The sequence below is a fragment of the Salvelinus fontinalis genome, chromosome 13, assembly GCF_029448725.1.
Source record: "Salvelinus fontinalis isolate EN_2023a chromosome 13, ASM2944872v1, whole genome shotgun sequence".
Classification (NCBI taxonomy): Eukaryota; Metazoa; Chordata; class Actinopteri; order Salmoniformes; family Salmonidae; genus Salvelinus; species Salvelinus fontinalis.
In genome coordinates, this window is record NC_074677.1 from 43428189 (window position 1) to 43455967 (window position 27779).

The window sequence follows — 27779 nt, forward strand, 5'->3', positions numbered from 1 at the left end:
GTTTTCAACACTTTCTTCTTTTCATTCCATTCTTCAACACTATTGTTTTCCATTCATCTTCTCCAACTCCACTCGACTCGCTTCTCGTTTCAATATTGACATCCAATTTTAACATGATTCCCCGAAAGTGCATTGAATCCAAATCACACAGACTTATTAGCTAAGTGCACTGCAACCCATCAGCCATCATCTTATTTCCCAGGTTTGTCCATTACAATAAACAAACAAAATGGTCATTCTACAAATAAATGTGTTTACACAAGACTGTCAATTGAAATAAGTAGCTAATGTTCAATACAATATATTACTATTAGCAGAGAAACCATTGTCCATGTATAAATATTATGGGAAAATATGCCTTTTATATAGCTGCACTAGTTATGAACTACATGCCATGCTATCAGTAAGAAAAGTAGGCCTATGCCTTGGGTCTCTCAACTATGGTGAGCAAAGAAACAAACGAACAGACAGACAGAGCAGCGCTGCCTGCATAGTCAAACTCCCTTGAACGCGCCACATAACTACACTCGCCACGCCTCATTTTTACTCTGACGGAAATGACATAGTCGTCGAGGTCACTGATCCAAGGTGGACTGGAACTTGACATTCATTTACTATTTCGTTACGATAACAGCATATATATTTTAATGATTTTCAACACCATTTTGATAACATCTCTGGGCAGTTTGTTTGCGAGGAGATGTCTGGTGAAGTTCTAAACGCACAGGTAAGAATCTGAGAGTACGGTGCACGAGGAGTTTAGTTTTTGGGACTGCCTTCATTGAACATTGATTGGTGGAAAATTACATATTACGCGCTGCTATTGGCTAAACAAGTGAAGGGGTATTTGTTATTGGCTCCTCGAGGAGGAAACCTTCAAGAAATAATCTAGAATGCGATTAGGTAATGCCGAAACATATCAGAGTTATAAAAACATGTATTCCTCTGAAGTGGTTAGTTGTGGTTCAATTAATCACTCCAGATATATATCGCACATTGACTTGTTTCTGTGTAGCTAGCTAGTTAATAGCCTAATAAAAGACGCCGCCCATGGGCGTCCTGGGTGGTTATAATGCAGCGCCCGAAAAATAACTGTCGAAATGTTTTTTTGGGGGGGGATACCTTTTTACGAAAATCTAGTTATTTAAAGAATCCGTAATCCTATAATTGTATAATGTGTGGATATCTGTATAGAAACAGTTTGAACCGCATTTTTCTCCAAAACGGCACCTATAACTATGATGTGGTAGAATACGCGTTGTTCGCTCCGTCTAGCACAGCAGCTAATTTGGAGAAGGATGCTATTCTGGACGTTCCTGTGTGTGGGCATTACCGCATCTGCAGGACCCCCCAATGTATTGATATTGAGTGTGTTACTACAAATATTTGTACTACTCCCCTCACAGACCACAGGGCCATTAACATTGATATCAAAATATTTACCCCTGATACTAACCTTGATAGAGCATCCTACTGGAAGCTAAATAGCTCATTAAATAATGATATAGTTAAGTTTGAGGTTAAAGATCTGCTGTCACACTTTGGGGAAAGGGCTTGTGAAGAAAAATCTTATTGCAAAAACTGGGAGCTCTTTAAATTTGAGGTGTCCAAATACCTTAGAAAATATGGTAGTAATCTTGCAAAGACCAGAAGAGCTGAGGAGGAAAAGGTGATCATTAAGATAACTTCCCTTTCTCAGAGGTCCCCAGCCGGCCTCTCGGGGGAGGAGAAGATGGAGAAGATTGAGCTATAAAATAAACGGGATAATATATATATATATATATATATATATATATATATATATATATATATAGATTAAAAGCAGAAGGAGCCTTTATTAGATCTATGAAAAAAAATGGATTGAGGAGGAGAACAGAATTCATCCTATTTCTTTAGACTTGAGAAATTTCACTCTAAATGTAACACTATCCATAAGTTAAACATTGATGGTGTTATTACAGATGACCAAAAATTCATCGCTAAATACTGTATCAATTTTTACAGAAAATTGTATAGCTCTACGTACTGTCAGGAATCCACCAATGTTTTTTTTAACTCACTGAATAATGTTCACTCTATCAGTGATATAGAATCTAAACAGTGTGATGAACCCATCAAAGTTGAAGAGATTATAGAGTCTATCAAACATCTAAAGAACAATAAATCACCAGGTGTTGATGGAATTACATCAGAATTTTACAAATTATTTTCTGAAGAAGTAGCTCCCTTCCTACTTGAAGTCTTTTTAGAGAGTATTAAAAACAATGTTCTCCCTCCTACAATGAGTCAGGGGTTAATAACACTGATACCTAAGCCTAAAAAATAAGTACTGCTCATCGATAACTGGCGTCCATTTTGTCTTCTTAATAATGACTATAAGATTATAAGCATTACTACTTGCATAAAGAATTAAAGAAGTCCTGGATGCAATCATTGATGAAACACAGTCTGGCTTTATGAGGAACAGACATAGTTCTAACAATATCAGACTAGTATAAGACATACTTGACTACTCAGACCTAATAACCGAGGATAGCTTCATATTATTTTTTTATTTTTATAAAGCATTTGACACAGTAGAGCATCAGTTCCTCTTCCACTCCCTTGAGAGACTTGGCTTTGGGGATTTTTTCTGTAAGGCTATTAAGACTCTCTATACAAATGGTAACAGCTCTATCAAATTGAAATATGGCACCTCACCTAGATTTGCGTTAAAGAGAGGAATTAGGCAAAGTTGTCCTATCTCTCCGTACCTGTTTTTATTAATCACCCAACTTCTTACAAATTCTTTAAATAATAGTCCTGTACAAGGTATTTCCATAGCTGGTAAAGAAATGGTTATAAGCCAGCTGGCTGACGATACTACACTTTTTCTGAAAGACGCTAACCAAATTCCCCTGTCGATCAATGTGATACAATCCTTTTCCAAAGCTTCTGGTCTATATCTTAACATTAATAAATGTGAACTCATGGCTGTCAAAGATTGTGTGACACCTTCCGATTATGGTATTCCAGTAAAAGAAGAACTTACATATTTATGCATAACCATTGCAAAGGATCAGAAGTCTAGAGGCTTACTAAATTTGAACCCTCTTATTAAAAAACCCCAGAAGAAGCTAAATCAATGGCTACAGAGGGACTTATCTTTAAAAGGTAGAGTCCTAATAACCAAGACTGAAGGTATCTCTAGACTAAAATATGGCGCTCTATCTTTATATCTTGACAGGAGATAGACCAGATTCTTTTCAACTTTCTGTGGAGAAACCGTACCCATTACATTTGGAAAACTGTTGTAATGAACACTTATGAGAATGGTGGGCTGAATTTTCTGGACTTTACTACCTTAAATAATACTTTTAAGATCAATTGGATAAAACAATTCCTAAGAAGACCCACTTCTATCTGGAATTTTATTCCTCATCATGTCTTCTCTACTTTTGGTGGCCTTAACTTCATGTTGTTTTGCAATTATAATATTGACAAAGTTCCAGTGAAACTTTCTGCTTTTCATTGGCAGGTTTTCTTGTCATGGTCCTTAATTTATAAACATAATTTTTCTCCACACAGATATTATATATGGAATAATCGGGATATATTGTATAAAAATACTTCTTTGTTTTTAGAATATTGGTTCCGAAATAATATCCTGTTGGTGAGCCAACTGGTAAATGCAGAGGGTCTTTTACTCAGTTATAAGGAATTCTTATCATTATTATTCAGGAACGTGTCAAGGCCTGGCCCTCAGAGCCTACCTTCTATTGACCCTGTTGACTCATCAGTAGGAAAGATTTGTTTCTCTTTTGGTCCATTCAACAACAGAGCGATACGAACCTTGTTTCAGCAGGATGTTGTATCTATCTACACCTTATGTCATGCCTTATTGGAATGGATTTATTGATAATATCTGTTGGAAAAAAAGTTTGGATGTTGCCACACGCATACCTACTTGTTAACAAAATAAAGGAAGTTTCCTTTAAAATTATTCATAAATATTATCCTGCCAACCACTATATGAAGAAGTTTAAGGAAAACATCAACTCAAATTGCTCCTTTTGTAATGACCACCCAGAAACAGTGTTGCATCTTTTTTGGCATTGTATTCATGTAAGTAAACTGTGGCAAGACATCAGTAGATTTATAATTGAACAATTTTATGAAGGTTTAAAACTATTGTGGAGAGGTGTACTGCTTGGATTCTTTACCTACGATAGGAATAAGCTGAAACATTTTTATGTAATTAATTTAATTTTTCTTTTGGCCAAATTTCATATTCACAAATGTAAATTTATAAACAAAAAACAAATTTTCTTACCCTACAAAAAGAAATTGAAATGTATTTTAAGACAATTAAATACTAACAAAAAAGCTGTTAGAATTACAAGTGTATGTATGTCCCTTAAGGTCCTTGTGTAATGTGATATTGTACCCCCTAGCTCAATTGTCCATTGTATATTATCCATATATACTTGTGTTCCCTCATGTACTTCCTGTATTGATTTGTTGTTAATAAAAGGAAAAAAGGGAAGGGAAAAAAAGTGTCACAAATTAGTTATGTAGTACCTGCAGAAGGCCACAGGGAGGAGCAAGATGGCTATAGACCCATACTTGTTTTTGCCTTAAAAACCCTAAACCTACTTACAGTGGGGCAAAAAAGTATTTAGTCAGCCACCAATTGTGCAAGTTCTCCCACTTAAAAAGATGAGAGAGGCCTGTAATTTTCATCATAGGTACACTTCAACTATGACAGACAAAATGAGAGAAAAAAATCCCAGAAAATCACATTGTAGGATTTTTTATGAATTTATTTGCAAATTATGGTGGAAAATAAGTATTTGGTCACCTACAAACAAGCAAGATTTCTGGCTCTCACAGACCTGTAACTTCTTCTTTAAGAGGCTCCTCTGTCCTCCACTCGTTACCTGTATTAATGGCACCTGTTTGAATTTGTTATCAGTATAAAAGACACCTGTCCACAACCTCAAACAGTCACACTCCAAACTCCACTATGGCCAAGACTAAAGAGCTGTCAAAGGACACCAGAAACAAAATTGTAGACCTGCACCAGGCTGGGAAGACTGAATCTGCAATAGGTAAGCAGCTTGGTTTGAAGAAATCAACTGTGGGAGCAATTATTAGGAAATGTAAGAGATACAAGACCACTGATAATCTCTCTCGATCTGGGGCTCCACGCAAGATCTCACCCCGTGGGATCAAAATGATCACAAGAACGGTGAGCAAAAATCCCAGAACCACACGGGGGGACCTAGTGAATGACCTGCAGAGAGCTGGGACCAAAGTAACAAAGCCTACCATCAGTAACACACTATGCCGCCAGGGACTCAAATCCTGCAGTGCCAGACGTGTCCCCCTGCTTAAGCCAGTACATGTCCAGGCCTAAAGTTTGCTAGAGAGCATTTGGATGATCCAGAAGAAGATTGGGAGAATGTCATATGGTCAGATGAAACCAAAATATAACTTTTTGTTAAACTCAACTCGTCGTGTTTGGAGGACAAAGAATGCTGAGTTGCATCCAAAGAACACAATACCTACTGTGAAGCATGGGGGTGGAAACATCTTGCTTTGGGCCTGTTTTTTTGCAAAGGGACCAGGACGACTGATCCGTGTAAAGGAAAGAATGAATGGGGCATTGTATCGTGAGATTTTGAGTGAAAACCTCCTTCCATCAGCAAGGGCATTGAAGATGAAACGTGGCTGGGTCTTTCAGCATGACAATCATCCCAAACACACCGCCCGGGCAACGAAGGAGTGGCTTCGTAAGAAGCATTTCAAGGTCCTGGAGTGGCCTAGCCAGTCTCCAGATCTTAACCCCATAGAAAATCTTTGGAGGGAGTTGAAAGTCCGTGTTGCCCAGCAACAGCCCCAAAACATCACTGCTCTAGAGGAGATCTGCATGGAGGAATGGGCCAAAATACCAGCAACAGTGTGTGAAAACCTTGTGAAGACTTACCGAAAACGTTTGACCTCTGTCATTGCCAACAAAGGGTATATAACAAAGTATTGAGGTAAACTTTTGTTATTGACCAAATACTTATTTTCCACCATAATTTGCAAATAAATTCATAAAAAGTCCTACAATGTGATTTTCTGGATTTTTTTCTTCTCATTTTGTCTGTCATAGTTGAAGTGTACCTATGATGAAAATTACAGGCCTCTCATCTTTTTAAGTGGGAGAACTTGCACAATTGGTGGCTGACTAAATACTTTTTGCCCCACTGTATGTGGACACCTGCTCGTCGAACATCTCATTCCAAAATCATCATATGGAGTTGGTTTCCCTTTGCTGCTATAACAGCCTCCACTTTTCTAGGAAGGCTTTTTACTAGCAGAATATTGCCGCGGGGGACTTGTTTCCATTCAGCAACAAGAGCATTAGTGAGGTCAGGCACTGATGTTGGGCGAAGTCAAGTTCTTTCACTCCGATCTCGATAAAACATCTTTGTATGGACCTCGCTTTGTGCACGGGGGCATTATCATGCTGAAACAGGAAAGGGCCTTCCCTAAACTGTTGCCACAAAGTTGGAACCACAGAATTGTCTAGAATGTCATTGTATGCTGTAGCGTTAAGATTTCCCTTCACTGGAACTAAGGGGCCTAGCCTGGACCATGGAAAAACAACCCCAGACCCTAATTCTTACTCCACCAAACTTTACAGTTGGCTCTAAGCATTCGGGTAGGTAGCGTTCTCCTGGCATCCACCATACCCAGATTTGTCCGTCAGACAGCCAGATGGTGAAGCGTGATTCATCACTCCAGAAAACGCGTTCCCACTGCTCCAGAGTCCAATGGTGGCGAGCTTTACACCTCTCCAGCCGACGCTTGGCATTGCGCATGCTGGTCTTAGGCTTGTGTGCGGCTGCTCGGCCATGGAAACCCATTGAAGCTCCCGACTAACAGTTCTTGTGCTGATGTTGCTTCTAGAGGCCGTTTAGAAATCTGTAGTGAGTGTTGCAATGGAGGACAGACCATTTCTCTACGATTCAGCCCTCGGTGGTCCCGTTCTACGATTCAGCCCTCGGTGGTCCCGTTCTACGATTCAGCCCTCGGTGGTCCTGTTTTGTGAGCTTGTGTGGCCTACCACTTCGCAGCTGAGCTGTTGTTGTTCCTAGATGTTTCCACTTCACAATAACAGCGCTTACAGTTGACCGGGGAAGCTCTAGCAGGGAAGAAATTTGATGAACTGACTAGCTCTTATCACGGTGCCACGATAAAAGTCATTGAGCTCTTCAGTAAGGCCATTTTACTACTAATGTTTGTCTAGTGAGATTGCATGGCTTGGTGCTCTATTTTATACACCTGTCAGCAACGAATTTGGCTGAAATAAACTAATCCACTAATTTGAAGGGGTGTCCACATACTTTTGTATATATAGTGTGTCTTGTCAGTATTTCCATCTTTGGCTTTCCCAAACTTTGGTCCCACCCTGTTCACGCTTCCTCGCCCATAGATACTCACGGCGTGGCATGGCCTAACGTGACCACGTACCCGAATGGGTTACAGCCATAGGGTACTCCTGTTACTCCCATGTTAAATTGCCGACATTGTGCATAACCCGTCAACAGCTGCATACATTATTTTTATATCATTCTATAAACATTTTGGATATGCATGATTGGTCAATTTTAACATACTTCCATGTCGTCTTAATCAACAATCTATATAATTCCCTTCATTGAACAGAAGGGGACTCCGTTGTTTTATTTCCCCCAACGAGCAAGGTGGATTTCCGGTGTGAAACAACAGACCCCCATTAATTTCCAAATAAGGGAAGCGTAGTGGGCATGGGACCGTTGGGCGACGCAAGGGTGTGTGAACAGTGTGTGACCAAAGTTGTGGAAAGCTGATTACCTGTTGACACCTAGCCTACTTGCTAGCACCAACATAAGGTTGAAGCTAGCGTAGCCACAGATGGAACAATGAGCCAGATGTTTCACCGGATGTATAATTATCCAGTTGTCATTTCCACTCGCCACCAAATATGGTGATAAGAGGAAGCATAGTGGCCGGCATTGGGAGAAGATGGAACAAGATTAATTTTAGCCAACATTCTGCAAATGTTCTGATCAATGAAACATTTGTTCTCAATACGGTTTTCTTGTTCCCAAAACTACACTGAACAAAAATATAAACACAACATGTAAAGTGTTGGTCCGATGAAAAAATCCCAGACATTTTCTTATTTCTCTCAGATTTTGTGCACAAATTTGTTTATATCCCTGAAAGTGAGCATGTCTCCTTTACCCAGATAATCCATCCACCTGACGGGTGTGGCATATCAAGAAACGGATTAAACAGCATGATAATTACACAAGTGCACCTTGTGCTGGGGACAATAAAAGATCACTTTAAAATGTGTAGTTTTGTCACAACACAATGCCACAGATGTCTCAAGTTTTGAGGGAGTGTGCCATTGGCATGATGAATGCAGGAATGTCCACCAGAGGTGTTGCCAGAGAATTTAACTTTTGTTTCTCTACCATAAGCTGCCTCCAATGTCGTTTTAGAGAATTTGGCAATATGTCCAACCGGCCTCACAACCGCAGACCATGTGTACCCATGCCAGCCCAGGACCTCCACATCCGATTTCTTCACCTGCGGGATTGTCGTGGGGGGTATTTCTGTCTGTAATAAAGCCATTTTGTGGGGGAAAAGCTCTGATTTGCTGCTACTGGCTCCACAGTGGGTGAGCCTGGCTGGCAAGTGGGTGGGCCTATGCTCTCCCTGCACACCTGCCCAGTCATGTGAAATCCATAGATTAGGGAATAATTTATTTATTTGACAGATTTCCTTATATGAACTGTAAATCCGTGTATTTTTGTTCAGTTACGCACAGAGTGGAGTACGTTTTGTAGACTTTACCCTTTTGCCTAAATCAGGGGCTAAAATTAACAGCCGACACCCGTCAAATGCGGGTAGATTTTGACATTGGCGGGTAAGATTATCTAATTCACCAGCCACATTGGCGGAGGTTCACAGTCAAGGCTCTACAGTGCAGCATTTCATACAACTAAATGCAGCAATATCTGTTTTCAAAGTATTTCTGCCGTTTTGTTTCATATCTTGTAATGCACAAAGAAATCTGAATCTTAACGTTATCCCACCTCACGCAGCAACACTGCCTGTCTGGGGGGCTGTGAGCACTGCGAGTGAAGTGCTAAAATATATGTTTTTAGAAGCAATGCGCACAGGCATAAAAGTTGGTCTAATTTACTAAAGTGTGCCTTTCTCCTTATGTATCTTGGATATTTACATTGTTTTGTTCACAAGCTAGCAGAAAGAGACATCGTCAGCCTCTACTAGTGAGATTCTCACAGGCACACGTGATGATGACTCGAGTCATATATTTGTATAACTAATGCAAGATAGACCACATCCTGTCTTTTCAAATGGAAGCAAATTAATCATGGTGGGCAGAACAAGCAAGGAGGTGAGAGCCTATTGGCGCGCTCTAGCATCTATTTGCATATTTCCCTTATGGAACGCCTACTCTGTGAAGTGCAATAACTCAATTCGCCCTTGCACTCCTAAACAACCCATTTGTTTTTTACTTTGGCAAAGGGTAAAGTTTACAAAAGGTAGGCCACTCTGTTAGTAACATATTCTAGTTTTGGAAACAGAACTGTATTGACATCAAATGCTTCATCGATGAGAAAATTTGCAGGACGTCGACCAAAATTCTATTTCTCGCCACTGGGCTTCCTCTCACCACCATATTTGGTAGTGAGTGGAAACCAACTGGATGCGTCACATTTATATATGAAATATTCTAATTGTTCTATCTATGCTCAGTGGCCCTGTTACAAATTAAAAGGAACTGCTGAACATTTTAGTCTCTGAAGACTCAGGTCACAGAATATTAAATCAAGCAATATACCACATTTACTTCTTAATAGTACAGCATTTGTTGTTTTAGAAGCATAATTAACAATGCTCATCCATCTTTTTTGTGATTATGGCGGGGAAAAAATATTTTGTCTGGTAAAAAGTCTGAGTGGCTGGTAGATTTAAAAAAATCTAAATAATAAATCTAACTGCCACATTGGCTGGAATACAAAACAGTTGTTTTATACCCTGACGTTGTTTGGAGTGTAAGGGCGAATTTAGTTATTGCACACACGCACTTCAGAGCAGGCATTCCCTAACAGAAATATGCAAATAATGCTAGAGCGTGCCAATAGGATTTCGCTAGCTCGTGCTTGGCTCTGCCCACCTCCTCGCTTGTTCTGCCCACTTTGATTCATTTGCTCCCATTGGAAACGACAGGCTGTGGTCTATATTGGTTTAGTTATAAACATCTTTGGCGTGGCAATCTGAATTAACGAGTTCAAAGTGTCTTGGCCGTGAGTATCTGCAATTCATCAGGGCCCGGTTTCCCAAAAGCATTTTAAGGCTAAGTTTAATTTATAGAACCTTCTAAGGAGCATTGTTAAATCGACAAGCTGTTTCCCAAAACCCTACTAAAGTTGCTATTTATTTACTGATTGCCTCAGACTACTCGTAGAACAGCGTCGTTAGATTTTTTTTTTTCAATTCCGCATCACTTTATACACAGAAGATCTCGGCTCAACATAGAATCAAGCTGTTTGTTTGTCTCTCTGTGACCGTTGATAATTCGGAAACAAAGTTGACTAAAATACAAAATTGTCAATGTCTTTGCAATTGAACAAGCAAAGGATAAAAATATATTTCAAATGCTAACTGAGATGGCTGCATTAAAAAACGAAATCCAGTCGGCCTATAGGCTATATACAGTGCCATCGGAAAGTATTCAGACCCCTTTTCTTCTACTATATTTTGTTACGTTACAGCCTTATTCTGATATAGATTTTTTTTTATCCTCATCAATATACACAGATTGCCCAACAATAACAAAGTGAAAACAGGTTTTTAGAAATGTTTGCACATATTTTGAAAATTAACAGATAACTTATTTACATAAGTATTCAGATATTTTGCCATGAGACTCGAAATTGAGCTCAGGTGCATCCTGTTTCCATTGATCATCCTTGAGATGTTTCTACAACTTGATTGGAGTCCACCTGTGGTAAGTTCAATTGATTGGACATGATTTGGAAAGGCACACACCTGTCTACAGTGCATTCGGAAAGTATTCAGACCGCTTTACTTTTTCTGATTTTTGTCTCAGATGGGTCTATACCCATGCCCCCTGTCCAGTGGCTATGCAAGGTGGCCATCACAGGGGTTCGGTGTCCGGCAAGGAAGCTTAATCCTTCTTTACGCAATCCATGCATTAGGCTAAATTCACAAGATAAGCATAGGCCTATAAGGCTACTTCATAGGAAGTGTACATAAAATGCCATTATGTGCAGATTTGTACGTTAACCTTCCGTTTCGACATATAGCCTAGGCCTAGCTGTTAGACTCTACAAACGAAAAAAGATAAACTAGAAAATTGGAAAAACTATATCAATCTCAATTTTGCAGGGTTGAACATTTTAAATTTTATGAGTGGATCAGACTTTTTTTTTTAAACATTTAAAATAATATTCTGTTATTCAATTTGAATGATTGTATTATTATTGGATTGATAAGTGCTACATGCACAGAACATGCACTGGCAAATAGAAGAAAAAGTGCGAAAAGAATAGCCTAAACTCTTAATTTGTTCCTAAATAATACAGTGTGAAGGCTATGTGTAGGCTTACCACACACACACACACGCGCACACGCACGCACCCAACAACTGACACAATGAATCTGCATTCTTAATTTATCAGCATATGCCAGGAGACCGAGGGTGGAGGCTAGAGTCTAAGACACTACAGGGCAATACTCCTCACAGACACATCATTGTAGAGCCTGAGGAAGAGCTCTCGTCTTCTTTCACCCTTACCAGGAAGATCTCCCTTTTTAAGTCGCCCGAAAGAATGGAGGAAGGACCTTATAAGTGTGTTAGAGTGAGTGATTTAAGGTTTAACCTGGTACTTGCCTAATATGCTGGAGTTATTAGGAAGATGGCTTATAAGGAAGTTGATGTATTTTTATTATTTTCTTAACAGGATGGAAACGGAACAGTGAATCGGGTCATTAGGATGGGGACCAGGAAGAGCCAGGTAAATTCATTCATTCATTTAGTTGTAAATGTATATCATTATAATAATACTTTTTGTTCACACCTGCACTGTTGGCCCTCAGAGCTTAAGAATTTCACTGTACACAGCAACTACATCTGTGCATGTGACTAAATAAAAATTGAATCATTAATTGATTCACAAGCTTGTGCAGATGCTCTACTGTAGGATATTTGATCACTTCATGTCATTAATATTACCGTTCACTAATTCTGGTCACCAAATGTTGACTTAAAATCATTCAGTCATCATAGTAAAATGTCCTCTCAAAAAGCCTCTATTAACCTCCATATTAGTAAGGATTTTTCAGTTGAGAGGTTAGGAAGGGAGGTCAACTTGAAAAGGGTGGGTCTGTGTGTACTCATCTGATAAGAGCTCATCCCTGATCTGTCACCATTGTGATAGTCACACAAGTGTCTGTGGCCATGTGTCACAGATACTGCACAGGCTATTTAACTGATGACAATGCATACATTTGTGGTTAACTTGATGTTTATTCGTATCCCAATTAGCTGTTGCACATGCAGCATTTACTCTTCCTTGGGTCCACATAAAACATAAAATACATGGAAGGGTAAAGAACAGTTATAGACAAGAACGGCATTAGATATTATTACATTAAAACTAAAAGTAATATATTGTCAAGGCACCAAGAGACAATTATTTAAAAACTATTTACACTTCATATATACATATTCACATACCTACAGTTGAAGTCGGAAGTTTACATACACCTTAGCCAAATACATTTAAACTCAGTTTTTCACAATTCCTGACATTTATCCTAGTAAAAATTCCCTGTTTTAGGTCAGTTAAGATCACCACTTTATTTTAAGAATGTGAAATGTCAGAATAATATTAGAGAGAATGATTTATTTCATATTTTATTTATTTCATCACATCCCCTGTGGGTCAGAAGTTTACATACACTTTTCTATGGGATTGAGGTCAGGGCTTTGTGATGGCCACTCCAATACCTTGACTTTCTTGTCCTTAAGCCATTTTGCCACAACTTTGAAGTATGCTTGGGGTCATAGTCCATTTGGAAGACCCTTTTGCGACCAAGCTTTAACTTCCTGGCTGATGTCTTGAGATGTTGCTTCAATATAATTTAACTCCCTCATGCCATCTATTTTGTGAAGTGCACCAGTCCCTCCTGCAGCAAAGCACCCCCACAACATGATGCTGCCACCCCCGTGCTTCACGGTTGGGATGGTGTTCTTCGGCTTGCAAGCATCCCCCTTTTTCCTCCAAACATAACAATGGTCATTATGGCCAAACAGTTGTATTTTTGTTTCATTAGACCAGAGGACGTTTCTCCAAAAAGTACAATCTTTGTCCCCATGTGCAGTTGCAAAATGTAGCCTGGCCATTTTATGGAGGTTTTGTAGCAGTGGCTTCTTCCTTGCTGAGCGGCCTTTCAGGTTATGTCGATATAGGACTCGTTTTACTTTGGATATAGGTACTTCTGTACCTGTTTCCTCCAGCATCTTCACAATGTCCTTTGCTGTTGTTCTGGGATTGATTTGCACTTCGCACCAAAGTACGTTCATCTCTAGGAGACAGAACGCGTCTCCTTCCAGAGCGGTATGATGGCTGCGTGGTCCCATGGTGTTTATACTTGCGTACTATTGTTAGTACAGATGAACATTGTACCTTCAGGGGTTTGGAAATTGCTCCCAAGGATGAACCAGACCTGTGGAGGTCTACAATTTTTTTCTGAGGTCTTGGCTGATTTCTTTTGATTTTCCCATGATGTCAAGCAAAGATGCACTGAGTTTGAAGGTAGGCCTTGAAATACATCCACAGGTACACCTCCAATAGGCTAATTGACATCATTTGAGTCAGTCAGAAGCTTCTAAAGCCATGACATCATTTTCTGGAATTTTCTAAGCTGTTTAAAGGCACAGTCAACTTAGTGTATGTAAACGTCTGACCCACTTGAATTGTGATACAGTGAATTATAAGTTAAATAATCTGTCTGTAAACAATTGTTGGGAAAATTACTTGTCATGCACAAAGTAGATGTCCTAACCGACTTGCCAGAACTATAGAGTGGTTGAAAAACGAGTTTTAATGACTAACCTAAGTGTATGTAAACTTCTGACTTCAACTGTATATACAGTACAGTTAAATTAGATCTTTAGAAAGAGGAGAGGTGTGCAATTTTTTACTAAACTTGCTTTTTGCCTGAGTAACCTCTGGTGGCAGAACATTCCATGATGACATTGCTCTACATAACTGATTGACGCATTAAATCAGTTATTTTTTTTGTTTGGGTACCGTGAAGAAACCCATAGTGGCGTGTCTAGTGGGATATGTATGTCTATCTGAAGTGTATGCAAATAGATTATACAAGTGCTTTTGGAATTTTCAATACACAAATGTTTTTAAAAAGACTAGAAGAGAAATAGTCAATCTTTCTTCAACCAGGAAAGACTATCATGTATGTTGTTGATGTTAGTTCTGTGTGTGCAGTTAAGGGCAAGTTGTGCTGCTCTGTTTTGAGCCAGCTGCAGCTTTACTAGGTCATTCTTTGCTGCAGCTGACCATAATACTGGACAGTAATCAAGATCGGACAAGACCAGCGCCTGAACTACTTGTACAGTCGAGTTTAGTCAAAAACACAGAAACTTTTTGTAACAGACATACCTCACCCCTTCTTTAATGCAACTTAGTCAATATGGCTTACTTGACCATGATAACTGACCATCCAATGTTACTCCTAGGAGTCCAGCTTCCTCAACTTGCTCAATGGTCACACTCGTTATGCACAGCGCCACTGACCCATTTACTGTGTTGGTGTTGCTCATAAAATGTATCATCACTTCAGAATTAGCAGAGAGCCTACTCTGGAAATGTGACATGTTTAAAGAGTATATTGTTCCAAATAATGTTTAAAAGGCTAAATAAAAAGTGTACTTTTTGAGATATTAATATTTTTTATGTTCAATGAATGTGAACATTTTTATTTCAGAATCTAGATATACTCCATATGTTAGTGCACACTATAAGGAGGATAATGACACCAAGATGTTGTCTGTCTCATGTACGATTCACATATCATAACATCGTACAGGAAGCGAAAGGACCTAAAATGGCCACTTTCATCATGATTAAAAAATATACACATTGTGGCCTGCTGGAGGTCATTTTGCAGGGCTCTGGCAGTGCTCCTCCTGCTCAAAGGCGGAGGTAGCGGTCCTGCTGCTGGGTTGTTGCCCTCCTACGGCCTCCTCCACGTCTCCTGATGTACTGGCCTGTCTCCTGGTAGCGCCTCCATGCTCTGGTTACTACGCTGACAGACACAGCAAACCTTCTTGCCACAGCTCGCATTGATGTGCCATCCTGGATGAGCTGCACTACCTGAGCCACTTGTGTGGGTTGTAGACTCCGTCTCATGGTACCACTAGAGTGAGAGCACCGCCAGCATTCAAAAGTGACCAAAACATCAGCCAGGAAGCATAGGAACTGAGAAGTGGTCTGTGGTCACCACCTGCAGAATCACTCCTTTATTGGGGGTGTCTTGCTAATTGCCTATAATTTCCACCTTTTGTCTATTCCATTTGCACAACAGCATGTGAAATTTATTGTCAATCAGTGTTGCTTCCTAAGTGGACAGTTTGATTTAACAGAAGTGTGATTGACTTGGAGTTACATTGTGTTGTTTAAGTGTTCCCTTTTATTTTTTTGAGCAGTGTATATGTTTGTCAAGCATCCTTCCTCTCAATTAAGTTTATATGTGAAAATTGCCAGAAGAATCTGAGATAACAAAAATATTTTCTGCCTATTGCCGGTGTGGACTCCCCCTTGTACTGTACTGTACTGTACTGATTCAGATGACTGCTGATTGGCAAAAGGAAATGTATAATAAGATGCTAGTTGGAGCTGTTTTGTTAGATTTCAGTGCAGCCTTTAATGGTATTGATCCGCATTTGTTATTGAATCAACATCACCTGCCATCACATGGTTGGAGAGTTACAGGTAGCTGCCTAAATAATGCAAACGTTTGAGTAAATGAGGGATACAAAGTATTTTGAATGCAGGTGCTTCCACACAGGCGTGGTTCCTGAGTTAATTAAGCAATTAACATCGCATCACGCTTAAGGTCATGTATAAAAAATGTTGGGCGGGCCATTATTTTCGCTTCCATGGCTATGCCCTCATAGGATGACATAGCCCCCATCCACAGGACGCGAGTGGTCACTGAATGGTCAGTAGTTAACTTGTTATTTAGAAAAATAGCATTTACTAAGAATAGGCAGCAAACTAATTGGATGGCTGTTAGAGACAGCAAATGGTGCTTTACAATTTTATGTAGTGGAATTACTTTAGCTTCCTTCCACGCCTGTGGGGACACACTTCCTTTTAGGCTTTGGTTAAAGACATGACAAATAGGGGTGGCAATACAGTCTGCTACCATTCTCAATAGTTTCCCATCTAGGTTGTCTATACCAATAAATGGTGGCTTATCATTATTGATGGATAACAATAGTTCCTCAACCTCTCCCACACTAACTTGACCAAATGCAAAACCCGCTATTCTTTCTCTCATTATTAGATCTTTTATACAAAAATACAATGGCTCACTGTTCAATGTTGTAATTTCACAATTTTTTTTCTTCTTCTTCACTTTAATGTCCATGTCGTAACTTTCCTTGATAAAGGCTAAGTGCCCGCATTTGCTCTGAGCAATGACGATCAATCAGTTTCACCTGGCACATCATTCCTTACATATCTACATAATGTATGTAATAATATAAAATAATGTCTTTTTTATATTTCAGTTGGCTCGCATCCAGACTGATTATGTGGCAGAGAAACTGAAGACACTTTATCCAGATGTCCATCTGGAAATAGGTGAGAAAAGTAGAGATGCGTAATACAAGAACACTCATACAGCCATACACACTCTCTCTTTCTCTCACTTTTCCTCTCGCTCTCTCTTTCCCTCCCCGACTCTCTCTCGCTCTCTCTATTTCTTTCCTCTGTTTGTCAGCCTTTCAGTTTCTGAACAAATAGTAGATTGTGTTTGGGAGAAGATGGTGTAAAGCATACAACTGTACTGACACACAGTTTACTGTCTTTCGGCTTTGTTGCTCTGACTGTCTGTTAAAGAGAATCTGCTGAAATGGAACTGATGACCTCACTACCACTGTCATTCATAGTCATGATTGTAATACACTACTTTTTCATTCATTCCAGTTGCCATGTCCACAATTGGTGACAAAATCTTGGACACTGCGTTATCAAAGGTTAGTTCAGAAAAAATAATGCTTGAAATGTATTTGTAGGTTTGGGATCATTGTCAAGCCATTGCAGGATGCTATTTTTATTAACTTTATCAGTGCTGGTGGTATGGCAACGTGGCTGATATGCCTGTATTTAGCGTCTCAAAATGTGTCTTGGTTGTTTCAGATAGGTGAGAAAAGTCTTTTCACAAAGGAGCTCGAGAATGCGCTGGAGAGGAATGAGTAAGTATGGACAATGTTAATGAAAGTATTGATTTGAGTGACACTCTCCTGGTGACAAGTAGCAAGTCTGATAAATAGCTCTGAACTTTATCAAATTTCATTGCGTAAGAACACGTACAGGTAACTGCCCAAAATAAAGGAAACAAGGAATACAAAGAATATTGAAAGCAGGCGCTTCCATACATGTGGTTCCTGAGTTAATTAAGCAATTAACATTGCATCATGCTTAAGGTCATGTATAAAAATGGTGGGCATGCCAATATTTTGGCTACCATGGCTATGCCCCCAAAGGATGACAAAGCCCCCATCCCATCATGCTTAGAGTCATGTATAAAAATGCTCAATTGCCCATTATTTTGACTACCATGGCTAGACCACCAGATCTCAACCAACTTGAACACTTATGGAAGATTCTGGAGCGGCGCCTGAGAGCATTTTCTACCACCATCAATAAAAAACCAAATGATGTAATTTCTCGTTGAAGAATTGTGTTACATCCCTCCAATAGAGTTCAAGACACTTGTAGAACTTATGCCAAGGTGCATTGAAGCTGTTCTGGCAGCTGGTGGTGGCCCAACATCCTATTAAGACACTATGTTGGTGTTTCCTTTATTTTGTCCGTAACTTGTAGATGAGTGCGTTAGAGGTTGGAAAATAAAGAGCAGTTCTTTATTATAGTAATATCTATATTGTGAAACGGGGGTTTATTTTGGTGTTTTGAAATGACAAGGCTGTGGAGTTAATGCAAAAAACTTGGAGTGTATGACTATTCTGTAACCAGCATTTCTCTTTCTAACAGGGTAGACCTAGTAGTGCACTCTCTTAAAGACCTCCCGACAACTCTGCCCAATGGCTTCACTATAGGAGCAGTGCTTCAGTGAGTACAAACCCTACTTACTACATCATCAGCACTGTCCATTGTCATCCACACTCTTCTTATAGTTGGACTAAGCAGTGACAGTGTTGTGGGATGGATAGTACCAACAACAACAACCGGAAGATGCTGTCTTCCAATAAATGTCCATTCACACAAATCCATTTTGAACTGATCGATGGAAATTAGTTGTAGTTTTCACATTCATTGAGACTGGGCCTATGTCTTTTTTGCAAAAATAAGTTTCCCTTTTGAATACTAAGATTCTTTGTGTGTATGTTTTCTCTTCCTTTCCGTTGTTTCTCAAAAGGCGTGAAAGCCCACATGATGCAGTGGTGCTACATCCAAAGAACAGTGGACTGACCCTGGACACTTTGCCAGATGGCAGGTAGGTGTGCCACTATGCCAGGGAGAATAGTGAATGAAAGAGACCAATTCTCGGTGTTCTGGGGTAAACTTGACACATCACACAGCCTATAATGTCTTCGTCAACCTTTAAGACTAGGACATGGCATATCCTATGATATTCAGTTGGAGTAATTGCAAAAAAAGACAAAACTTAGTAAAGAAAATAATAATTTCCGACCATGTCCTTTTGAATTACTGACTGTTACAATGCAATGGTCAATGTGTATATCTATATTTGATCCTTTTGAGAACTTCAATGGATGATTTTCAGACCAAACTCCACGTCTGTGTCTGTTCTCACAGTGTGATAGGTACTAGCTCTCTGCGTCGGGCTGCTCAGCTGAAGAAGAGGTTTCCTCATCTGGAGTTTAAAGACATTGTATCGTTTTCTAATGCAGAACTGCAATGATTTACTGTCTGTCCATCTGTGTGTCTTATTGCTGTCAGTATTCATGCACGTAGCTATTGTAGGGGAGACTGGAGGCAATTATAACCGTTTTTGTCCTACTCTATTGCTCACAGAAGACTTGAACTAGGCCAGTCATTCAAGTTTCTTATATATCTGTCACCTAATCATTCATACCTGTCGGATCACAATATTGTTTTTATTCCGAAAAGTCATGCGGGGCAATTGTAACAGTAGCTGGGGTCAAATGTAACACCTACAAAATCAACCAAATTAATGTATTAAATGAAAAAAGTAATGTTTATAAATAATCATATCAGAGATGTATGATTTTGCAAGAAATATGACTATTTCTATGTACGTAACCAATAATTACATGGCCATTTGGTTCCTCTCAAAACACCTGAATAGTCGATGGTACTGAGATTATGTCCGTTTACAACTTATTTGGCACTTTACAGGACCCCTATTTACAGTTATAATATGTATAATTCATACAATCTTAAAGTTAAATTCACCTGTTTTCATCATTTGGCTGCTTGGCTCAGGGTCATTTTAACACTGCGTTACGAATGCCCCCCAACCCAGCAGCTGTGTCACAACCTCATGTGCCTAGCAAGAGACAGCAGATTAAATCAAGTTTTATTGGTCACATACACATATTTCGCAGATGTTATTGCGGTGTAGTGAAACGCTTGTAAACATTTTTATGTAAGAAATAACACACAAAAAAACTAAATACTGCAAAGTTGCTTAGGCGCTAGAAGCAGAGCTGCCATATCTGGCGTGCCATCTTGAATAGTGACCACATTTCATTCTTGTCAATGTTTAGCCAACATATGGTGAACAAATTATGCTAGTTGGATTTATTGGACATTAATGCTCAGCGCAATATAAGAGAAATACAGCCAATTTTTTTAAAAACACGAAACTACTTTCACCCCTAAAAAAATATTTAAAAAATTGCCCATATAATGTGAGATATTTGGCTGTAACTTTTTAAGCAGGAAAAAAACTAAATGAGCATGTACTGTGTGTTTCATCACTCTAGCTAGCTTCTGTTTGGGGGCAATTGTAACACCTTGAATTTTGCCAGTCTCCCCTAGTAATTGTTCCTTAACCTGAGCACTATAGCGAGGTAACCTCAACACTCGTCTGAAGAAGCTGGATGAGAAGGAGGACTATGCTGCCATCATCCTGGCGGCAGCAGGGCTGAAGAGGATGGGGTGGGAGGCACGAGTCAGCCAGGTACAGTGCAACCAGCCTTCCCAAACATCTCCGATGTGCCTGGCCCTCAAGGAAAATGTCATGGCATAACACAAGACACAAAACGTTTCACCAAACAATACAATTTCACAGTGCATACCTATAAATTGACTAGGTATCCCTCTTTCCCTAAGTTAATAAATATGCTAGGAAAATTGATTTGATAATGTTGTGTTGTATGTCTCTTGGTAGCTATAGAAGCTGCTGTAGAATTTAAATGTTTGTTGGGTTTGTCTCTACAGGTTCTTGGCCCTGAGGACTGTATGTATGCTGTTGGCCAGGTGGGTACAGTTTTTAGCTATTGTTGATGTTTACAGGAAGCACCTGGGGTGCCAGCCGTTATAACCGTTACACCATGAGTGCCACACTGTGCCTTCCATTCTGCATGTTGGCGTAGATTCACTGTAAAATATTTAATCTTGGAAGACCGAAGGCATATGAATCCTTTGATGATATTTAAAGGTCCAATACAGCTGTTTTTATCTCAATATTAAAAAATGTCTAGGTAACAATAAAGCACATTACTGTGATTGTTTTCAATCAAAATATTCAAAAATAAACAAAAATAGCAGAGACATATCTCAAGCAAGAATTATGTTAGGACTGTCTGGGAATGGTCTGATTGGGGAGGGGGAAATTGAAAACTAGCTATTATTGGCAGAGAACTTTGGATCTCTTTCTTGTTGGTTTATTAACTAATTTACTAAAAGGGCATTATCATTTTCACAATTTCACAAAATTATTCCAACCTCAATGTAGAAATATACACTCAGTTGACAGTTTATTAGGTACACCCATCTAGTACTGGGTCGGACCCCTCTTTGCCTCCAGAAGAACAGCCTGAATTCTTTGGGGCATGTGCCAAGAAAACATTCCCCACACCATTACACCACCGCCACCAGCCTGTACTGTTGACACCAGGTAGGATGGGGCCATGGACTCATGCTGCTTTAATTCGTTTAAATGAACAGGTGCGCCTTGTTAAAGGTACATTTGTGGAATTTCTTTTCTTCTAAATGCGTTTGAGACAATTGTGTTGTGACAAGGTAGGGGTGGTATACAGAAGATAGCCATAAATGCAATCAATGTTTCAGAGTTCAAGTGACAGACATATCTCAACATCAGCTGTTCGGAGGACACTGCATGAATCAGGCCTTCGTGGTCGATTTGCTGCAAAGAAACCACTATTAAAGGACGCCAATGTGTCACAGGGAAATCACATTTTTGACTGCACTGAGACTTTAAGAGAGTCTGCATCCCCCAGGGTGCCCTTGCCGTGGAGGTGCGGGCGCGAGACTGTGACATCTTGGAGATGGTGTCTACCCTGCACCACTCAGAGACTGTGCTGCGCTGCATCGCAGAGAGGGCCTTCCTCAGACGCCTGGCAAGTTAACCATGCGTTTCCCCATACACACGCCTGCCAAAAACATAAACAAGACACCAGCTGCACCTGCTGATGCTGAATAGTTGCGGTTCAAAAGCTGCAGCTTATAGAATTGTTATAGAATTGAATATGTGTATTATTCTTGCCTCACACAATCAATTTATTTGGTGCATGATCATAATTTGTGTGCATCAATATTACAAAGCCTTCTCCTATATTATCACTCTGACCCTTGCTGCTTGGTCCTTTTTGTACACAGGAGGGAGGTTGCAGTGTACCAGTTGCTGTGAACACAGAAGTGAAGGACTCGGTGGTAAGGAAATAGTTAGACATCTAATCAGAATCGGGAATAGATGCAGAAACCACCAACCATAGAGCTGAGCAGAATTACCTCTAAGCAGATTGCTGACCTGTACTGATTTTATTCAGTCACTTCCAATGGCCTATTTCAAATAATTAGTAGACTAGAAATTATCTACAGATGGAAGTTTTCTGTAATTTATGAGACTGGGTGTGCTCATGAGTTGAATGCTCTTCTCTCCTGTTCCAGCTCTCTCTGACTGGTGCTGTGTACAGCCTGGATGGAGCTGACAGCTTGAAGGAGGCCATGGAAACCAGTGTAGACCCAGGAAATAAGGTTGGGGACAGGACCTGTTTTTATATGGCCGTCATGCCATATTCCTAATGTTTTATTTACTGTATGTGATATTTTGTATGGTTGTCATACTTACGATTATCCTGGAATCTAAACTGATATGCTCAGTTTCGAAATTGTGGTGAAAGTTTGGATTTATGGCTAGTTTCATTTTATTCCTAGAATGTGATATTTTAGCCAATTGATTGTCTCCATTTTCCTCTTCTCAGTTAGAGTCGGCGGCAGACATCCAGCATGTTGGGGTAACAGCCCACAATGTGCCTCAGTGTGCCCAGGTAGCAGCTGAGAAGCTGGGGGTGGACCTGGCCAATCTCCTGCTCAGCAAAGGAGCCATGGAGATACTGACCACTGCTCGGAAACTCAACGACGCACGCTAAGGCCCTCTCTCCACTCCTACAGCGGGTCCCAATGTGCTCTCGACCCCTTCCTTTGGCTCTCTAACCTTTTGGCCAAGGGGAACAAGTAGGGAGCGGATTGGGACTGGCTGCCAAACACTGTGCAAGCCATCATCAGCATCCAAGACCAGCAGAAGTCGGCAGGGTCTTGAATAATGTTTACTCTGAATATGTACAGATTCACCTCAGTTGTATAAGCTAAATGTACATGATCCTATTTATGTATGAGCTACTACTCTTGAGAATGGGTAAATACTAGGTGAACATTTGTATAGATGCTGAGGGTTAAGAATGTACCAAACAAAGATTTCTGTGAGTATGACTGACCAACTCCACACACAGTATTACAATTGAACCGTATGACACATCTCAGGCAAGGCCCCTGGCCTTTTTTTAATCACTTTTCTAAACCAGAACAAAATGATGTTCAAACCTGGAATATATTGACAGCAAGAGAATATATAACTATCAACTCTTACTGGAAAATGTCTCATACCGATAGTGCCATGTTTGTATACTATGTGCTTTCTATGAAGCCTTCATATCTGCTTCAGCTCTATAAATACCGACCAGTTGTACTGAGTGATTACTGCTTTTTGAGGTCGTTTCGATTATTTAAAAAATGATCACTGGTTTAGATTTAAATGTTATACATTAAATGCTCTATGCATTGTGGGTTGAATGCAGTAACAGATTAAAACAATAAAAGTCCCATGATGGTAGTGACTGCCCATCAGTTTACCAAATGTAATTTGTGTATATTACATGTTTGATATTTCATTTGGTGAGCTGCTGCCATTTTAGTTATTGAAGGGCATACTTTTGACTGAATACCGACTATCAGGTAGAGCTCCTGTATCCCTCTTGAATGTCTGTAGCAGGTGTAAAAGAGAAACAGAACGCGTATGCGGATAATGGTCATTGTAGTTAATTACGTTTTCTGCATAAAACTACAACTCCCTAAATCGCTATTTGGGTTTGATCTGATTTATCTCTATAGAGAAACTGCGCACTATGCGCACAGAAAGAACGAAATTGAATTCAAATTGAACCGATGTAGGTCAGTTATTCGTTTAATTGCTCAGCACTACAAACCAGTGCGGCTCCTGAACACTTCATTGGGTACAAACTACACATCGCCTTTGTTTCATCAGATTGTTTGGAGTCCACGCGAACCTTTCACATCCAGGGCTAGCGGAATTTCCCAATATGAGATGTAGAGACATTACACCTAGTTAATGTGGTCTGGACAAACTAGGCAAAGGTAATCGCCATGGCATGTCCTTTGAGAACTACGGTTTGTATATTGGTTAGCCAAGTTCCCCCAACAGTAGTGTAGTGGCTATTGTTAGCATGCTCAACCCTGTCGCAAACGCTTACGGTTAGCTCTTTAAATCAAACATTGATTTTACTCACTTGTCTAGCCTTCGAATGCATACAAAACGTGACAAGATGTATCAAAAGAATATTTATTGCAACCTAAGAATTTTTAGCGCGAAAAAACAGCACATTTTCAACAAAGGAAAATAGGAATGGAAATTTAACAATTTTCAGAATGTGTGGGTGGCCCTTAAAAGGGCCTTTTGGTTGAAGAGTTCGGTGGAGGTTTATTTAAATCGCCAACTAATATTCTTGGGACTGTGAGGAAGCCTTCTTTCCCGCCTTCCCGCTTGGTGCAGCGGCCGCCCCTGTCTTCTTTGGTAGCAAAACAGCCTGGATGTTGGGCAACACACCTCCCTGGGCGATGGTTACACCGCCGAGTAGTTTGTTCAACTCCTCGTCGTTACGAACGGCCAGCTGCAGATGGCGGGGGATGATACGGGACTTCTTGTTGTCCCGAGCGGCATTGCCAGCCAACTCCAGGATCTCAGCCGTCAGGTACTCGAGGACAGCAGCCATGTACACAGGAGCACCAGCGCCTACTCTATGGGCGTAGTTGCCCTTCCTCAGCAGACGGTGGACACGACCTACGGGAAACTGAAGACCCGCGCGGGAGCTGCGGGACTTTGCCTTAGCGCGGGCCTTTCCTCCGGTTTTGCCTCGTCCAGACATGATGCAGATTCTCAAGATTCAGGTATAGCAGATAAACAAACAGATTGTGGTTCAAGGAAATAATGAATGCGAAAGGAACTACTGCGGAATATAAACACTACAATTTAATCCCGCCTTCAAATCCTATTGGATATTGAAATGAGAAGGCGCATCTAATTGGCGTTGAGAGGTAACTGCTTGAAGAGATGAACACTCATTGGCCTGGAATTTCTGTGCATAACAGAGTAGTCTGAGGACCGTGTTTGATTGGTTTGTTGTTCTTATCGCTGTTGTCATTGGATCACATTGTTCTCGATCAAATTTGGGGGGGAAATGTCACGCCAATCAAATACCCTCCCTCCCAATTTAAATTTTTGGAGGAAAGCCAGCAGTCTATGAAGACGAAACAATTATTTGTTACATGAATCAGCGTGTTCGTAGCAAGGTGTTCTTTCAAAGTATATCACAGATGAATATGGCAAAGTATATTTTGGTAAACAACGAATTGTTGGGGAGCGGGGGTAGAGCTACTGCTACCAACGATAGAGAGAAATATTAATGGCGTCTTTTTGTAGGCAATGGTTCGTTGGACAAAGCCTAAGGAAAATGGATGGCGTTTTTTGGATGAACGCCGTTCGGTCTATGGTTAACACAGGTTTAGGCATCTTATATGTTTTGTTCTATGAGATAATCTGAATCTAACCTCACTGTTTTTGAATTTGGAAGAATTTAGCCTATGTAACAATACAAACAAATCACAAAGGCTTCATAATTCGTAAAGGTCATGTTAACTGACTGCCATTATATCATAGATCAAAACATAACATCTCATAAACACGGTGGGAAATGTAACTTTTTCTTTCAACAGCCAATGTGGCAGGTAACGTTAGATACAAAACAATCTAGCAGCCACTCAGATTTTTACCTATCAAAATAATATTTTGCTCCATAATTACGCAAAGAAAATACATAAACAATGGTGAGCATGCTTTCTAATGTTTAAAAGATGAGATGTATTACCATTAATAGGGTATAATGTTTATAATAAAAATGTTGTGACCTGTCTCAATTTGTGTTAAAATAAATAATTTAGATCCAATAATAAAAAGACAAACATCAAGAATCAACAAAGTGCATGTCCTTACACAAAATGCTGAGTGATACACCTTATTCATTATTATAGGTCAGGGGTCTATGATTGTTTTTTTTTTACAAGGATAGGGCCTACATGATGTGCTCCTAATTATAAATGTAGAAGCACACAAATAAATCTAGGAGAACAATGACTAAAACTTAATGAATAAACATTTTGGGGAGTGATCCATAATCAAGCACAATCATTAGGTGAGCCAAAAACATTTCAGGTGGCCCGTGGTAACGACTGTTACTGAAATTGTAACTCCAGTTCTATGAGTGGCGTGGGGTCCCATAATGGAGTTCTGCTCTTGTTGGTTTACCCTGCTGCCGAGGCAGTGAATAGCCTGAGAAATGTATTATGCACACACCTGCAGCCAATGGGAGTACAGGTGTCCCTATATATGGGGATTGCCTCCCCACAATCAGCCTCCTGAAAATGATCTTCAGCGAGACTGGGGGTCGGCAGGGCCTTAAGGCCTATGGGGCTCTGCTCGACTTATAGAGCTGGAGTTACAACTTCAGTAACTATCGTTCTATATCGTGGAGCTCCGCCTCTGCTCCTATTGGTTTAATGCGGAGCGAAACGCTCCGAAATGTACTCCCTGCCGAGCACAACACTTCCCACGTAATGACAAGGTTGGGCCTAGCAATAGCTGTGACCGAGTCCAATGGTGGACTGGCCGTCAGGAGCACCGAGACATTTCCCGGTGGCCTGAGGGTCGTTTTAGCCTGCCGTGAATAGTCAACTTGACCAGCAGGAATGAGTTGACGGAGAAGCCACGCATCAAGCGCTACACTCTCTCGCTGCAGTGTCCCTACGCCAAAAATGACATCGGGTTCCTCCGCGACGCACATAGCAACCGTCTACCTGCTTCTCTACCGAGAACATTTTAGAGAAGTCGTACGGTGAAATGGACGGTCAGAAAGGGAAAGGTGTAGGAGAGAATAAAAAAGAGAAAGGCCCTTGCCACAGATGCTACAAAATAAGCGACATGTTCGCCAGTAAGGGACCAGGTCAGTCAAAAACACACGACACCCAGCATGGCTAGCTAAGTAGCCTAGCTAAAAATGGTGACAACGTCTTCGTGGAGGAATTATATCATAGCAATGAGTGCAACATAGCGATCATAATATGACATTTGAAGGCAATATGTTTCAACTAGTAAAAAATAGTAAACCTAGACTATGGACTTGCCACCATTCGGGTCATGACTCATGCTACATAAGCTAGGGAAAGTGCACATACACTGTACAGAGAAACAGGCTATAGTCATTTTCTTTGCAAAGGTGAAGAAGGAAGCAGCAGCAGCACTAGAGCTTCAGGTGCTCCTGCACAACTGGAGATGGTGGTCAGTTCAGAGTCAGACTCAGAGCAGGAACCTTCAGGTACAACTTAAGAGCACAAACCTAAACATGTAGGCTATGATTTTAGATTAATATGTGCTTTAATTATGAGATTGTCAGTAGGACTGTAATCGGGGGCATACCTTATACATTTGTGTGTGCTATGATTGGTGTATTCCTAGTGAGTTTTTGAGGGTGCACCCATAGCAATAGCATACCTTGAAAACTCAGTCTTCAGATAGGCTTCTTGTTGGTCAGTCCCAAATGTTTGTATTTTGTAATGTGGATAACTTTT

General features: G+C 40.2%; 2 protein-coding genes across 4 annotated transcripts; one reads left to right on the forward strand and one right to left on the reverse strand.

The window, feature by feature from the left end:
* Positions 1-542: 542 nt before the first annotated feature.
* On the forward strand, positions 543-25087 carry hmbsa (hydroxymethylbilane synthase a). Of its 3 annotated transcripts, none has more exons than XM_055942954.1 (15): positions 543-727; positions 11757-11936; positions 12039-12092; positions 16898-16970; positions 17316-17365; positions 17529-17584; positions 18384-18461; positions 18769-18846; positions 19170-19245; positions 20407-20520; positions 20781-20819; positions 21803-21922; positions 22182-22235; positions 22473-22559; positions 22787-25087. In XM_055942954.1, the coding sequence occupies exons 1-15, from the start codon at positions 701-703 to the stop codon at positions 22952-22954; spliced, it is 1254 nt and encodes a 417-aa protein (XP_055798929.1). In that variant the 5' UTR covers positions 543-700; the 3' UTR covers positions 22955-25087. The 3 variants fall into 3 exon arrangements, with proteins under 3 accessions (XP_055798929.1, XP_055798931.1, XP_055798930.1); XM_055942955.1 differs by lacking the exon at positions 543-727 and adding an exon at positions 10256-10358; XM_055942956.1 differs by lacking the exon at positions 11757-11936.
* On the reverse strand, positions 24428-25097 carry LOC129868740 (histone H2AX). The gene has a single exon (XM_055942957.1). It carries the CDS (start codon positions 25022-25024, stop codon positions 24596-24598), a length of 429 nt encoding a protein of 142 aa, XP_055798932.1. The 5' UTR covers positions 25025-25097; the 3' UTR covers positions 24428-24595.
* Between the last annotated feature and the right edge of the window lie 2682 nt (positions 25098-27779).

What these genes read in the sequence shown, in the direction of transcription:
- hmbsa (XM_055942954.1), top strand. Translation starts at nt 701, where the DNA reads ATGTCTGGTGAAGTTCTAAACGCACAG. An exon ending in GACCTTATAAGTGTGTTAGA is followed by an intron (nt 11,937 to 12,038) that starts GTGAGTGATTTA and finishes TTTTCTTAACAG; the next exon opens with GATGGAAACGGAACAGTGAA. An exon ending in ATCTGGAGTTTAAAGACATT is followed by an intron (nt 19,246 to 20,406) that starts GTATCGTTTTCT and finishes TGAGCACTATAG; the next exon opens with CGAGGTAACCTCAACACTCG.
- LOC129868740 (XM_055942957.1), bottom strand. Translation starts at nt 25,024, where the DNA reads ATGTCTGGACGAGGCAAAACCGGAGGAAAGGCCCGCGCTAAGGCAAAG.